General features: G+C 46.2%; 1 protein-coding gene across 1 annotated transcript in view; it reads left to right on the plus strand.

Moving 5' to 3' along the window:
* LOC134984872 (zinc finger protein ZFP2-like) overlaps window positions 1-13,638 on the plus strand; it is a 31,218-nt gene extending 17,580 nt beyond the window's left edge. Inside the window, exon 6 of the mRNA XM_063950350.1 lies at window positions 11,917-13,638. Coding sequence (XP_063806420.1) covers window positions 11,917-12,992 — 1,076 coding nt within the window. The 3' untranslated portion in view covers window positions 12,993-13,638. The remainder of the gene's footprint in view (window positions 1-11,916) is intronic.
* Window positions 13,639-13,853: the final 215 nt, after the last annotated feature.

Below are 13,853 nucleotides of genomic sequence, written 5' to 3' on the forward strand. Positions count from 1 at the left end.
ATCAAAGTTACCTGAGATTTGCGACCCAGGATTCGCATTACTAATTTCAGACGTTGCCGTTTGGCCTATCCACGGCTCCGAGGATTTTCACCAAAGTGATGGTGGAAATGATGGTTCTCCTCCTCAAACAAGGAGTCACAATTATTCTGTACTTGGACGATCTCCTGATAAAAGCGAGATCCAGGGACAAGTTGATACAGGACATTGTACTGTCCCTGTCAATTCTTCAACAGCATGGTTGGCTCCTAAACTTGCCAAAATCACAGTTAGTCCCGACAACGCGGTTGGCGTTTTTGGGTATGATACTGGACACAGTCCAGCAGAGAGTGTTCCTTACTATGGAGAAGGCTCTGGAAATTCAGAGTTTGGTAAAACTCATACTGAAACCAGCAACAGTCTCCATTCATCAATGCATTCGATTGCTGGGGGAAATGGTGGCAGCATACGAGGCCCTCCAATTTGGGAGGTTCCATGCCAGAGTGTTTCAGTGGGACCTATTGGACAAGTGGTCCGGATCCCACCTTCATATGCACCGGAGAATAGTTCTATCTCCCAACACCAGAATCTCACTCCTGTGGTGGCTCCACAGCTCTCACCTCTTAGCGGGACGCAGGTTCGGGACCCAGGACTGGATCCTAGTGACCACGGATGCAAGTCTCCGAGGTTGGGGGGCAGTCACACAGGGGGAAAACTTCCAAGGAAAATGGTCAGGTCAAGAAACTCATCTTCACATAAACGTTCTGGAGTTGAGGGCCATTTACAACGGCCTTCTACAAGTCGAACATCTTTGAAATCTGACAGTTCTGATCCAATCGGAAAATATCACGGCAGTGGCATACATAAACCGTCAAGCCGGTACAAGAAACAGAGCAGCAATGGCAGAAGCCACGAAGATTCTCCGCTGGGCGGAGAAACATGCAAGCGCTCTGTCAGCGATATTCATTCCAGGAGTGGACAACTGGGAATCGGACTTCCTCAGCAGACACGATCTCCATCCAGGAGAGTGGAGCCTCCATCAAGAGGTCTTTACACTGGTGACAAGTCTTTGGTGGTTCCCCATATAAACATGATGGCGTCTCGCCTCAACAAGAAACATCTGAAGTATTGTTCCAGGTCCAGGGACCATCAGGCTGCGGCAGTGGATGCACTGGCGACGCCATGGGTGTTTCAGTCGGTGTACATATTCCCTCCGCTACCTTTCATACCAAAGGTTCTGAGGACTTTGAGAAGAACAAAGATTCCAGCACTCCTTGTAGTTCCAGACTGGCCAAGGAGAATTTGGTACCCGGATCTTCAGGCATTACTAGTCTCAGATCCCTGGCCTCTTCCTCTTCGCGAGGACCTGCTACGGCAGGGGCCGTTCGTCTATCACGACTTACAGCGGCTACGTTTAACAGCATGGCGGTTGAACGCCAGATTTTAGCCCGAAAGGGTATTCCCAGTGAAGTCATCCATACCCTTATTCTTGCTAGGAAGGGTGTGACGTCGAAGCACTATCCCCGTATTTGGAGGAAATATATTTCCGGGTGCGAGTCCAAGAAAGCTCTGGTGGAGAAATTTGACCTTGGACGTTTTCTCCATTTACTACAAAATGGAGTGGATGCGGGCCTTAAATTAGGCTCCATAAAAGTGCCGATTTCTGCTTTGTCAATTTTCTTTCAGAAACAATTGGCCTCACTTCCTGAGGTGCAGACCTTTGTAAAAGGGGTGTTACACATCCAACCTCCTTTTGTGCCCCCTGTGGCACCTTGGGACCTTAACGTTCCTTCAGTCACATTGGTTTGAACCTTTACGTAAAGTGGAGTTGAAATGCCTCACTTGGAAAGTTGTCATTTTGTTGGCATTGGCATCCGCAAGGCGGGTGTCAGAGTTGGCGACCTTGTCTCAGAAGAGCCCTTATTTGATCTTCCATGAAGATAGAGCAGAGTTGAGGACTCGCCAACAATTTCTGCCAAAGGTGGTTTCCTCTTTTCATATCAACCAACCTATTGTGGTGCCAGTGGCTACTGGCTCTTTGGCTGAGTCAAAGTCTCTAGATGTGGTCAGAGCTTTGAAGATTTATGTCGCCAGAACGGCTCAGATTAGGAAAGCAGAGTCTCTGTTTATCCTCTATGCTCCCAATAAGATTGGGTGTCCTGCTTTCAAGCAGACCATTGCCCGCTGGATATGTCAGACAATTCAGCAGACTCATTCCACGGCAGGTTTGCCGTTACCGAAATCGGTGAAGGCCCATTCCACTAGGACGCTGGGCTCGTCTTGGGCGGCTTCCCGGGGTGTCTCGGCATTGCAACTTTGCAGAGCTGCTACATGGTCGGGGTCAAACACGTTTGCTAATTTTTACAAGTTTGATACCTTGGCCGATGATGACCTTAAGTTTGATCAATCAGTGCTGCAGAGTCATCCGCACTCGCCCGCCCGCTATAGAGCTTTGGTATAATCCCCATGGTTCTTTTGGTGTCCCCAACATCCTCTAGGACGAAATAGAAAATTAGGATTTTGATACCTACTGGTAAATCCTTTTCTATGAGTTCGTAGAGCAGGCATGTCCAAACTGCGGCCCTCCAGCTGTTGTGAAACTACATATCCCAGCATGCCCTGACACAGTTTTGTTGTCAGAGAATGTTAAAGCTCTGTCAGGGCATGCTGGGATATGTAGTTTCACAACAGCTGGAGGGCCGCAGTTTGGACATGCCTGCCGTAGAAGATGCTGGGCGCCCGTCCCAGTGCGTACTGTATCTGCGGTTTGGTTGTGGTTACACACATGTTGTGTTACAGTTCTTCAGCTTGTTGCTGAATTTTGTTCATGTCCGTTGGTATGTGTTCCGTTGAATGCCATGTTATACGGCATGCTTATGGCGTGAGCTGGTATTATGCTCACCTTGATTGTTAATTCCTTTCCTCGAAATGTCCGTTCTGTGGGCACAGTTCCAAACTGAGTCTGGGGAGGGATATAGAGGGAGGAGCCAGGTCACGCCCCTTTGAAAGTCTTAAAGTGCCCATGTCTCCTGCGGATCCCGTCTATACCCCATGCTTCTTTTGGTGTCCCCAGCATCCTCTACGGACTCACAGAAAAGGATTTACCGGTAGATATCAAAATCCTATTTTCTGACCTATACTCAACCTCGGGTCGCTGAACAAATTTGTGAGTGTGTCCAAGTTCCATATGGAGACACTGCACTCAATTGTACTGGCCATGGAACCCGGAGTTTATATGGTATTCCTGGATATACAAGATGCTTATAGGCATATACCTATTACCATATCGCATCAGCAATAGCTGCGGTTTGCTATTGGCAACCTCCACTATCAGTTCCAGGATCTGCCATTTGGACTGGCTATGGCCCCTCGGATCTTCACCAAGACTATTGTTATGATGACGGCTCATCTCCGTCGCCAGGAAGTCAGGATCCTGCCGTATCTGGATGACTTGCTGATTCTGGCAGACTCCCACGATGTCCTCCTCAGTTATCTGTAACTGACGGTAAGCTTTCTACAAGCCCATGGGTGGCTCATCAATTGGAAGATATCTTCGCTGGTTCCAGCTCAGAGCATGGTGAACCTGGGGGGGCTGGACACGCACAGTCAGCGGCTGTTTCTGTCTCCAGAGAAGGTCCTGAAGCTTCAGGACAGGATCAGATGCTTCCTTTCTCGGCCAAGAATGTTGATGCACTCGACGATGCAAGTACTAGGCCTAATGGTGTCGGCTTTTGACATGGTAGAGTACGCTCAATTTCATTCAAGCCCTCTGCAGAGGTTAATCCTTTCCAAGTGGGATGGCCTACCTCATCGGATCAGGTCTCACATCTCCAGGACCAGCAGTTCAGCAGGGGCCGTCCCTTCTGGATCCCCAACTGGTGACTATGGATGCCAGTCTGAAGGCTTGGGGCGCGGTGTTGGAGCAAAACTCTTTTCAGGGTCGGTGGACCGTGGAGGAATCACTCCTCCTGATAAACATTCTGGAATTGCGGGCGGCAGTGTTCTATGCTTTGTCTCGCGCCCTGCTTCAGTTACAGTACAGGCCTGTTCAAGTACGGTCAGACAACGCCACCACGGTGGCATACCTAAACCATCAAGGCGGCACTCAAAGCCGCATGGCAATGATGGAAGTGACAAAAATCCTTCGTTGGGCGGAACGCCATCTGCCAGCAATATCGGCAGTGTTCATTCCGGGAGTCCTAAACTGGGAAACGTATTTCCTCAGTCGCCAGGACGTGCACCCCTGACAGTGGAGTCTTCACCCAGAAGTCTTTCAACTCCTTGTGGACAAGTGGGGCCTACCAGATGTAGACCTGATGGCGTCTCGACACAATCACAAAGTTCCAAACTTCGGATCAAGAACCAGGGATCCTCAAGCAGCTTTCGTGGACGTACTAGCAATTCCATGGAACTTTCGGCTGCCATACATGTTCCCCCCCAGTGTCTCCTGCCCAAGCTACTATGGAAGTTCAAACAAGAAGGATGAATACTACTTGTAGTCATTCCAACATGGCCCAGACGGCATTGGTTCTCAGACCTGCAGGGTCTCTCGATAGAGCGTCCTCTTCTACTTCCTCAACGCCCAGACTTCCTCGTTCAGGGCTCTTGAATCTACCCAGACCTGCCCAGACTGGCTTTGATAGCGTGGCTCTTGAAGCATCACTCCTGAGGGCCAAAGGATTCATCGAGGTGGTTATCAAAACTATGTTGAAGGCCCGCAAACCGGCATCTGTGCAGATTTATTACAGAGTCTGAAATTCTTACTTCACCTGGTGTGCTGATCGGAATTATGATGCATACAGATTCAGAACTTCCAGAATTCTGGCTTTTCTGCAACGAGGCCTAGACATTGGCCTTCATCTGGCCTCCCTCAAGGTTCATGCTGCATATCTGCCTTGTTGGTATGGTTTCAGAGAAAAATTGCGTCTATTCCGGACATTCATACTTTCACTTAGAGTGTTTTATGGATTCAGTCTCGCTATGTCCCTCCTGTTGCTCCCTGCAAGAGTCTCCATTTGAACCTCTTGAGACAGTGGACCTTAAATGACTCACGGCCAAGGTCCTGGTCTTACTGGCTATTGCCTCTGCTAGGAGGGTGTCAGAGTTAGGCACTTTGTCCTGTCGTCCACCCTTTCTGATATTTCACCATGACCAGGCAGTTATTGGAACTCTCCCTGGTTATTTACCTAAGGTGATGTCATCTTTTCACCTTAACCAAGAGATTGTGGTTCTGGCCTTCATCTCTTCTGATATGTCCTCCAAAGAGCGGTAACTGGATGTGGTTAAGGCTCTCCGTATCTATGTGGAAAGGACTGCCTCTATAAGGAGGTCAGATGCCCTTTTTGTACTTTTTGGTTTTCACAAACGTGGCTATCCTGCGAATAACCAACCTTGGCCAGATGGATTAGAATGGTGATTGCACAAGCCTATGCGCAGGCTGGACTCCCAGCTCCTGCTGCTATTAATGCCCATTCTACTCTGTCTGTTGGACCGTCTGCTGAACAATTGTGCAAGGCGGCTACGTGGTCCTCGGTGAACATATTCATTAAGTTCTATGCCTTCGATACTTCCGCCCCCCAGGGTGCTTCCTTTGGACGCCGGGTTCTCATTCCCGGTATGGCGCGTCCCCTCCCTTGAGGAACTGCTTTAGGACATCCCCAATGTTTCTCTGTGGAAACCAATGTACCTTGCTGCAGAAAAGGAGATTTATGGTAGACTAACCATTGTTAAATCTCTTTCTGCGAGGTACACTGGGTTCCACAGGGCGCCCAGCCTGACGCACCTAGCTTCTATGGGTTTGTATGGCATTAGCCGCTGGTCCCTTCTTCTGGCGTGAGAACATGGTTCTATGTGACTAACATCTGCCTTCTCTTTTACCTGCTCCTGCATTGGACTGGTTAACGAAACTGAGCTCTCAGTGCCTGGAGGCGGGGTTATTGAGGAGGCCCCAATGCATCCTGGGACAGTCTGAAGCTTTAGCGTGTTGGTGCCTGGATCAAATCCATCTCTACACCCTGATGTTTCCCTGTGGAACCAATCTACCTTGCAGATAGAGATTTAACAATGGTAAGTCTACCATAAATCTCCTTATTCGATTAGTGCGAAAATCTACATTACCTCTGCCTTCATCATCATTACATGATGCAACAGACAGAAAAATGTATAGTTATCCTAAGGCTGTATTTTCCCTAACGGGCAAATACAAGACCAACTATGGCCACAGCATGGCTGGCAAAAGCTGTCACAGGCTGGGCATAAGCCTTGGAAAGTGATATCTCTATGCATGGAACAAGAGAACAATTATCCCATACAGCCCTAGATATGGGTATATTACCTTCTCAGGCTTCAGCTTCCTCAGTAGTAGCTCGTAGAGCAGTGTGACTATGGGGGTCATTCTGAGTTGCTAGCTGCTGTTTTTCGCAGCGTAGCGATAAAGTCAATACTGCACATTCGTATGCACCGCAATGTGCAGGCGCGTCGTACGGGTACAAAGCAAATCGTTGCTGGGCGATGGATTTAAGGAAGAATCCATTCGCACAGCCGATCGCAAGGAGATTGGCAGGAAGAAGGCTTTTGTGGGTGTCAACTGACTCTTCTCTGGGAGTGGTCCAAGCGTTTGCAGGGCGGGTGTCTGACGTCAATTCCGGGACCAAGAATACTGAAGTGATCGCAGTGGCTGAGTAAGTCCAGAGCTACTCAGAAACTGCACAAAACTTTTTTGTCCCGCTCGGTTGCACAAGCGTTCGCGCACTTGCAAAGCGAAAATACACTCCCCTATAGGAGGCGACTATCTGATCGCTGTGCTGCAAAAAGTAGCTAGCGATCAACTCGGAATGAGGGCCTTTGTTCGTGGAAGGCTGATAAGGAATCTTGATTGGAGTCCCTACTTTTTGTCGGAAATATTCTGTTTGGAACAAAGTTGGACAATATTCTAATGTCTGAAGCAAACGCCAAAAAAGCTGCATTTCCATAGATATCTACATCAAAACCTAGATTTCCTGCTATTTCTGACTTTTCAGCCACAAGGTGAAGCAGAAGGAAAGGCTTATGGGCCCGATCCAGTAAGGATTGCAAATTCTGCTAATTAGCAGATGTGTAATCCTTGTGAACGCATGCGTCCTTTGAGTTAAGTCCATGTCCAAACAGGCTTGGTTAGCCAGTCTTCTGCCTGATGGCATGGGCATCCACTGGGGGATCCCAGGGTGGGAGGCCTACTTCAATTTGCACAAGTCTGGAATCAGTCCACCACAGATCCCTGGGTTCAAGAAGCGGTGTCTCACGTGTACGCTTTCTCCTTCAAGAAACGTCCCCCTCAACAGTTCTTTAGTACCAGCCCGCCGCTAGTGGCAACAAAGGCCAGGGCTTTACAAGATGCAGTTCAGAAGTTGCTACAATCAGGAGTGATAGTACCAGTTCCCTCAGCACAACGAGGACATGGTTTCTATTCTACTCTGTTTTTAGTTCAGAAGCCAAATGGGTCTCACTGGCCCATTCTCAATCTCAAAGCTCTGAACAAATATATTTGGGTGCCTCGATTCCATGTGGAAACATTACGCACCATTATCCTGGCAATGGAGCCGGGGGGACTTCATGGTGTCCCTGGACATTCAAGATGCTTACCTACATGTACCAATAGCACTCTCTCATCAGTGCTATCTCAGGTTCGCAATGCTCCAACAACATTTTCAGTTTTAGGCACTACCCTTTGGGCTTGCCACAGCTCCAAGCGTATTTACCAAAATTATGGTGGTGATGGCAGCTCACCTACGTCGTCAGGGAATCTAATCCTGGCACAATCCCAGGAATCTCTCCACTGGCATCTACAAGTGACAACAGCCTGCTTACAGGATCACGGTTGGCTCCATAAATTGGACAAAGTACTCCCTAGTTCCATCCCAGTGGATGACGCACCTAGGGGCTGTGTTGGATACCAGTTTTCATAGAATCTTTCTACCTCAGGACAAAAGATCCATGATATAGAAGAGAATTCACGGATTGCTACACAATCGGAGAGTATCCATCCATGCAGCAATGGGGGTCATTCCGAGTTGATCGTAGCAGTACAGCTATGATCAGGCACTCAGACATGCCTGGTGGCTACAGACGTCTCATCTTGACACAGGTTGACCCTTTTGGATCTCAGACTGGGTGCTTCTGACAACGGACGCCAGTCTCCAAGGCTGGGGAGCCGTAACAGGGCAATACTCTTTCCAGGGGCGTTGGACCAAGGAGGAAAGTTGTCTGCCAATCAATGTCCTAACACTTCGGGCCATCTATATGGCACTCACCCAGGCAAAAGAGGTGCTTCACGGCAAACCGATTCAGATTCAGTCGGACAACGCCACTGCAGTAGCGTACCTCAATCATCAAGGAGGCACTCACAGTTGGATGGCAATGAGGGAGGTATGCCGCACATTAAGGTGGGCAGAGTTTCATCATCCAGCCATGTCCACAGTATTCATAGGGAGGGGCCTTAGACTGCACACCTATAGCTGCCAGTAATGTGAGGTGCTACCTACTGAGACTTGTAGTTCTACAGAAGAAAAAGGGGGTGTTGTAGGTGCACTGTCTCTAGCATTACTGATATCATACAGCTTAGCATATAATAAATAGTGGAGTTTAGTTCTGAATTGATCAATGCATTAAGCTGCAGCCCCGCGACAAGGGACTCCACTCTGCTGCAGTACCTAACACTATAGGGGTTCAAACCTAGGGCACGGGACCCCCTAAAAAACCACAGCCAAGCAACCCAAGGTCATCGCAGGAAATAATTATGTGTAGTGAGAAGGATTAAGGGATAGGTGAGAAAAAAAGGGGTGTTATGGGGTGAGTTAATATAAGTGAAAAAAGTGTGTAACATGTATAATAAACAAACAGTGAAAGTGCCAAATTAAATGTAATGCTGCGATGCCCTGTTGTCGCCCAGCTACGGCAGTCCAGGAGGTCCCGCACCCCAGGAGCCACCCCATTGCTGACCTATTGTTCAGAATAATTGGACTTACCTAGAATTGTGCCATATTCACAAGTGCAGTCATGCTAGGTACCCTAGTTAAAATAAACGAGGGTCAGGTGCGGGTGGGTGCAAGTCTAAGAATGAAGGTGTCTCACTCCTTCAGGTGTGTCTATACAAAACACTTTTAGTTTGCTAGGGAGGGGCCTTAGACTGCACACCTATGACTGCACTTGTCCAGCCCATGTCACCTCTGGAAATCCCACATGATCTCTGTGTTACCTAAATGTATGCACAGGCAATGTTATATTACTGCACAGCCCATGTCACCTCTAGTAATCCCACATGATCTCAGTGTTACCTAAATGTATGCACAGGCGATGTTATATTACTGCACAGCCCATGTCACCTCTAGTAATCCCACATGATCTCTCAGTGTTACCTAAATGTATGCACAGGCGATGTTATATTACTGCACAGCCTATGTCACCTCTAGTAATCCCACATGATCTCAGTGTTACCTAAATGTATGCACAGGCGATGTTATATTACTGCACAGCCCATGTCACCTCTAGTAATCCCACATGATCTCTCAGTGTTACCTAAATGTATGCACAGGTGATGTTATATTACTGCACAGCCCATGTCACCTCTAGTAATTCCACATGATCTCTGTGTTACCTAAATGTATGCACAGGCGATGTTATATTACTGCACAGCCCATGTCACCTCTAGTAATCCCACATGTTCTCTGTGTTACCTAATTGTATGCACAGGCGATGTTATATTACTGCACAGCCCATGTCACCTCTAGTAATCCCACATGATCTCAGTGTTACCTAAATGTATGCACAGGCGATGTTATATTACTGCACAGCCCATGTCACCTCTAGTAATCCCACATGATCTCTCTGTGTTACCTAAATGTATGCACAGGCGATGTTATATTACTGCACAGCCCATGTCACCTCTAGTAATCCCACATGGTCTCTCAGTGTTACCTAAATGTATGCACAGGCGATGTTATATTACTGCACAGTCCATGTCACCTCTAGTAATCCCACATAAACTCTCAGTGTTATCTAAATGTATGCACAGGCGATGTTATATTACTGCCCAGCCCATGTCACCTCTAGTAATCCCACATGATCTCTCAGTGTTACCTAAATGTATGCACAGGCGATGTCTATATTACTGCACAGCCCATGTCACCTCTAGTAATCCCACATGATCTCTCAGTGTTACCTAAATGTATGCACAGGTGATGTTATATTACTAAACAGCCCATGTCACCTCTAGTAATCTCACATGTTTCTCTGTGTTACCTAAATGTATGCACAGGCGATGTTATATTACTGCACAGCACATGTCACCTCTAGTAATCCCACATGATCTCTCAGTGTTACCTAAATGTATGCACAGGCGATGTTATATTACTGCACAGCCCATGTCACCTCTAGTAATCCCACATGATCTCTCAGTGTTACCTAAATGTATGCACAGGCGATGTTATATTACTGCACAGCCCATGTCACCTCTAGTAATCCCACATGATCTCAGTGTTACCTAAATGTATGCTCAGGCGATGTTATACTACTGCACAGCCCATGTCACCTCTAGTAATCCCACATGATCTCAGTGTTACCTAAATGTATGCTCAGGCGATGTTATATTACTGCCCAGCCCATGTCACCTCTAGTAATCCCACATGATCTCAGTGTTACCTACATGTATGCACAGGTGATGTTATATTACTGCACAGCCCATGTCACCTCTAGTAATCCCACATGATCTCAGTGTTACCTAAATGTATGCACAGGCGATGTTATATTACTGCACAGCCCATGTCACCTCTAGTAATACCACATGATCTCAGTGTTACCTAAATGTATGCACAGGCGATGTTATATTACTGCACAGCCTATGTCACCTCTAGTAATCCCACATGATCTCTGTGTTATCTAAATGTATGCACAGGCGATGTTATATTACTGCACAGCCCATGTCACCTCTAGTAATCCCACATGATCTCTGTGTTACCTAAATGTATGCACAGGCGATGTTATATTACTGCGCAGCCTATGTCACCTCTAGTAATACCACATGATCTCAGTGTTACCTAAATGTATGCACAGGCGATGTTATATTACTGCGCAGCCCATGTCACCTCTAGTAATCCCACATGATCTCTCAGTGTTACCTAAATGTATGCACAGGCGATGTTATATTACTGCACAGCCCATGTCACCTCTAGTAATCCCACATGATCTCAGTGTTACCTAAATGTATGCACAGGCGATGTTATATTACTGCACAGCCCATGTCACCTCTAGTAATCCCACATGGTCTCTCAGTGTTACCTAAATGTATGCAAAGGCGATGTTATATTACTGCACTGCCCATGTCACCTCTACTAATCCCACATGATCTCAGTGTTACCTAAATGTATGCACAGGCGATGTTATATTACTGCACAGCCCATGTCACCTCTAGTAATCCCACATGATCTCTCTGTGTTACCTAAATGTATGCACAGGCGATGTTATATTACTGCACAGCCCATATCACCTCTAGTAATCCCACATGATCTCTTAGTGTTACCTAAATGTATGCACAGGCGATGTTATATTACTGCACAGCGCATGTCACCTCTAGTAATCCCACATGATCTCAGTGTTACCTAAATGTATGCACAGGCGATGTTATATTACTGCACAGCCCATGTCACCTCTAGTAATCCCACATGTTCGCTCAGTGTTAGTAACACTCCTGTCCAAGCTTCCTAGTATTATTTTCAAGATAAACATAAAAGCTATATTAGAAATACAGTACTGGATACAATGTCTGTTATAGAATTATATATTGTTCCATGTAACACCCTGGGTCTTGTCTACTCATTTTATAGTAATTTTCCAGTTTTGATCATGATCTTTACCAGATTTTCATTGTTTTATGAAAATTCACATTTCCAAAATTTATTTTATTTCCAGCAGACGGACACACAAGCAGGAATATCTCAGAAGGACATCTAATATCATCCCAGGATTGTGAAATAAAAGATGACAGTAGACAGGATTCTCCAGGAACTAATCTCATTACCCCAATTATACATCCAGCTCTATCAGCTGGTCCCTCTGATCCTGGGAAATGTTCTCCTGATCACTCTGATATTGGTGCATCTGTTCCAGCTCTGAGAGTAGATACAGAGTTTCCCTGTTCTATAGATGCCAGATGTTTTACACAGAACACAAAGCGTATTACCCATCAGCCAGTTAAGGCAGGCGAGAGGCAATTTCCATGTTCTGAGTGTGGGAAATGTTTTGCACGGAAATTATTTCTTGTTCACCATGAGAGAAGTCACACCGGAGAGAAGCCATTTTCTTGTTCCGAGTGTGGAAAACGTTTTTCACACAAGTCATATCTTGTTATGCATGAGAGAAGTCACACCGGAGAGAAGCCATTTACATGTTCTGAGTGTGGAAAAGGTTTTTCACAGAAATCAACTCTTGTTCAACATGAGAGAAGTCACACCGGAGAGAAGCCATTTACATGTTCTGAGTGTGGGAAACGTTTTGCACTTAAATCAACTCTTGTTAGACATGAGAGAAGTCACACCGGAGAGAAGCCATTTACATGTTCTGAGTGTGGGAAATGTTTTACACAGAAATCGAATCTTGTTCAACATGAAAGAAGTCACACCGGAGAGAAGCCATTTTCTTGTTCTGAGTGTGGAAAAGATTTTTCACACAAGTCATATCTTATTATACATGAGAGAAGTCACACCGGAGAGAAGCCATTTTCATGTTCTGAGTGTGGGAAACGTTTTGCACTTAAACCAACTCTTGTTAGACATGAGAGAAGTCACACCGGAGAGAAGCCATTTTCATGTTCTGAGTGTGAAGAATGTTTTACACAGAAATCAACTCTTGTTAGACATGAGAGAATTCACACAAGTGAGAAGCCATTTCCATGTTCTGAGTGTGGGAAATGTTTTACACGGAAATCACATCTTGTTCAACATGAGAGAACTCACAGAGGTGTGAAGCCATTTGCATGCTCTGAGTGATTAATAAATCAGCTCTTGTTGGACACAGTAGACATCACACAGGTGGGGAACCATTTTAATCTTCTGGAGTATACTCATCTTCACCATTTCCCTGCATTGTTCCTTCAGGTTTTATTTTATGTCCTGTGGGTTTTTTTTTACAATATACATGCTGCTACTGGGTGAAATAATAAGACGTCATGTCCTCCTTTACCTCTACTATGCAGATAACCTGTCTTTGCTCCGGGTACTGAAAACAATACCAATACTAAATGTCTAGCTGAGCTCCAGGTGTGGGTGATGCCAGTAGGCCGTGACTCAGTCCTAGTGAAACAGGTCCATATGCTAATGCTGCCGACTCTCCTGTCTTCTGATTACTTCCTCCCATGCCTATCCAAGATTTTTCACGTGCTGCTCCCTTTCTCTGGAATTCTTTACCTCTCCCCCTCAGACTGTTACCAGCAGTACCAAGAATCTGCCGTAATTAATTTGTGGTTGATCTGTTAGCTATGCAGCCCTGACCATGGAACCTGCTGCCTCGCACAGTCCAAGAGACCTCCACCCTGGTGACCACAAACAGACTGATGACTGTTACTCACATATTTCATTAATGTTCCTTCACTTCCTAAATATACATCCCACATGCTGAGGTCTTTATTCTGTTCTACTTATTGTCTATCTTGTCCTCTGTGTAATTGTGAATGTAAAGTTCTGTGAGTCCTATTTGGAGGAAAGTGATGTATAGTAACATTATTACTGGTGAGAGTGACAGGAGTCCGATCTAGTTACACCATACGTTACATATACAGAAGGGGAAATCTACAAGTAACATTATTACTGGTGAGAGTGACAGGAGTCAGATCTAGTTACACCATATGTTCC

This window comes from Pseudophryne corroboree (genome assembly GCF_028390025.1).
Source record: "Pseudophryne corroboree isolate aPseCor3 chromosome 3 unlocalized genomic scaffold, aPseCor3.hap2 SUPER_3_unloc_9, whole genome shotgun sequence".
In the NCBI taxonomy this organism is placed as follows: domain Eukaryota; kingdom Metazoa; phylum Chordata; class Amphibia; order Anura; family Myobatrachidae; genus Pseudophryne; species Pseudophryne corroboree.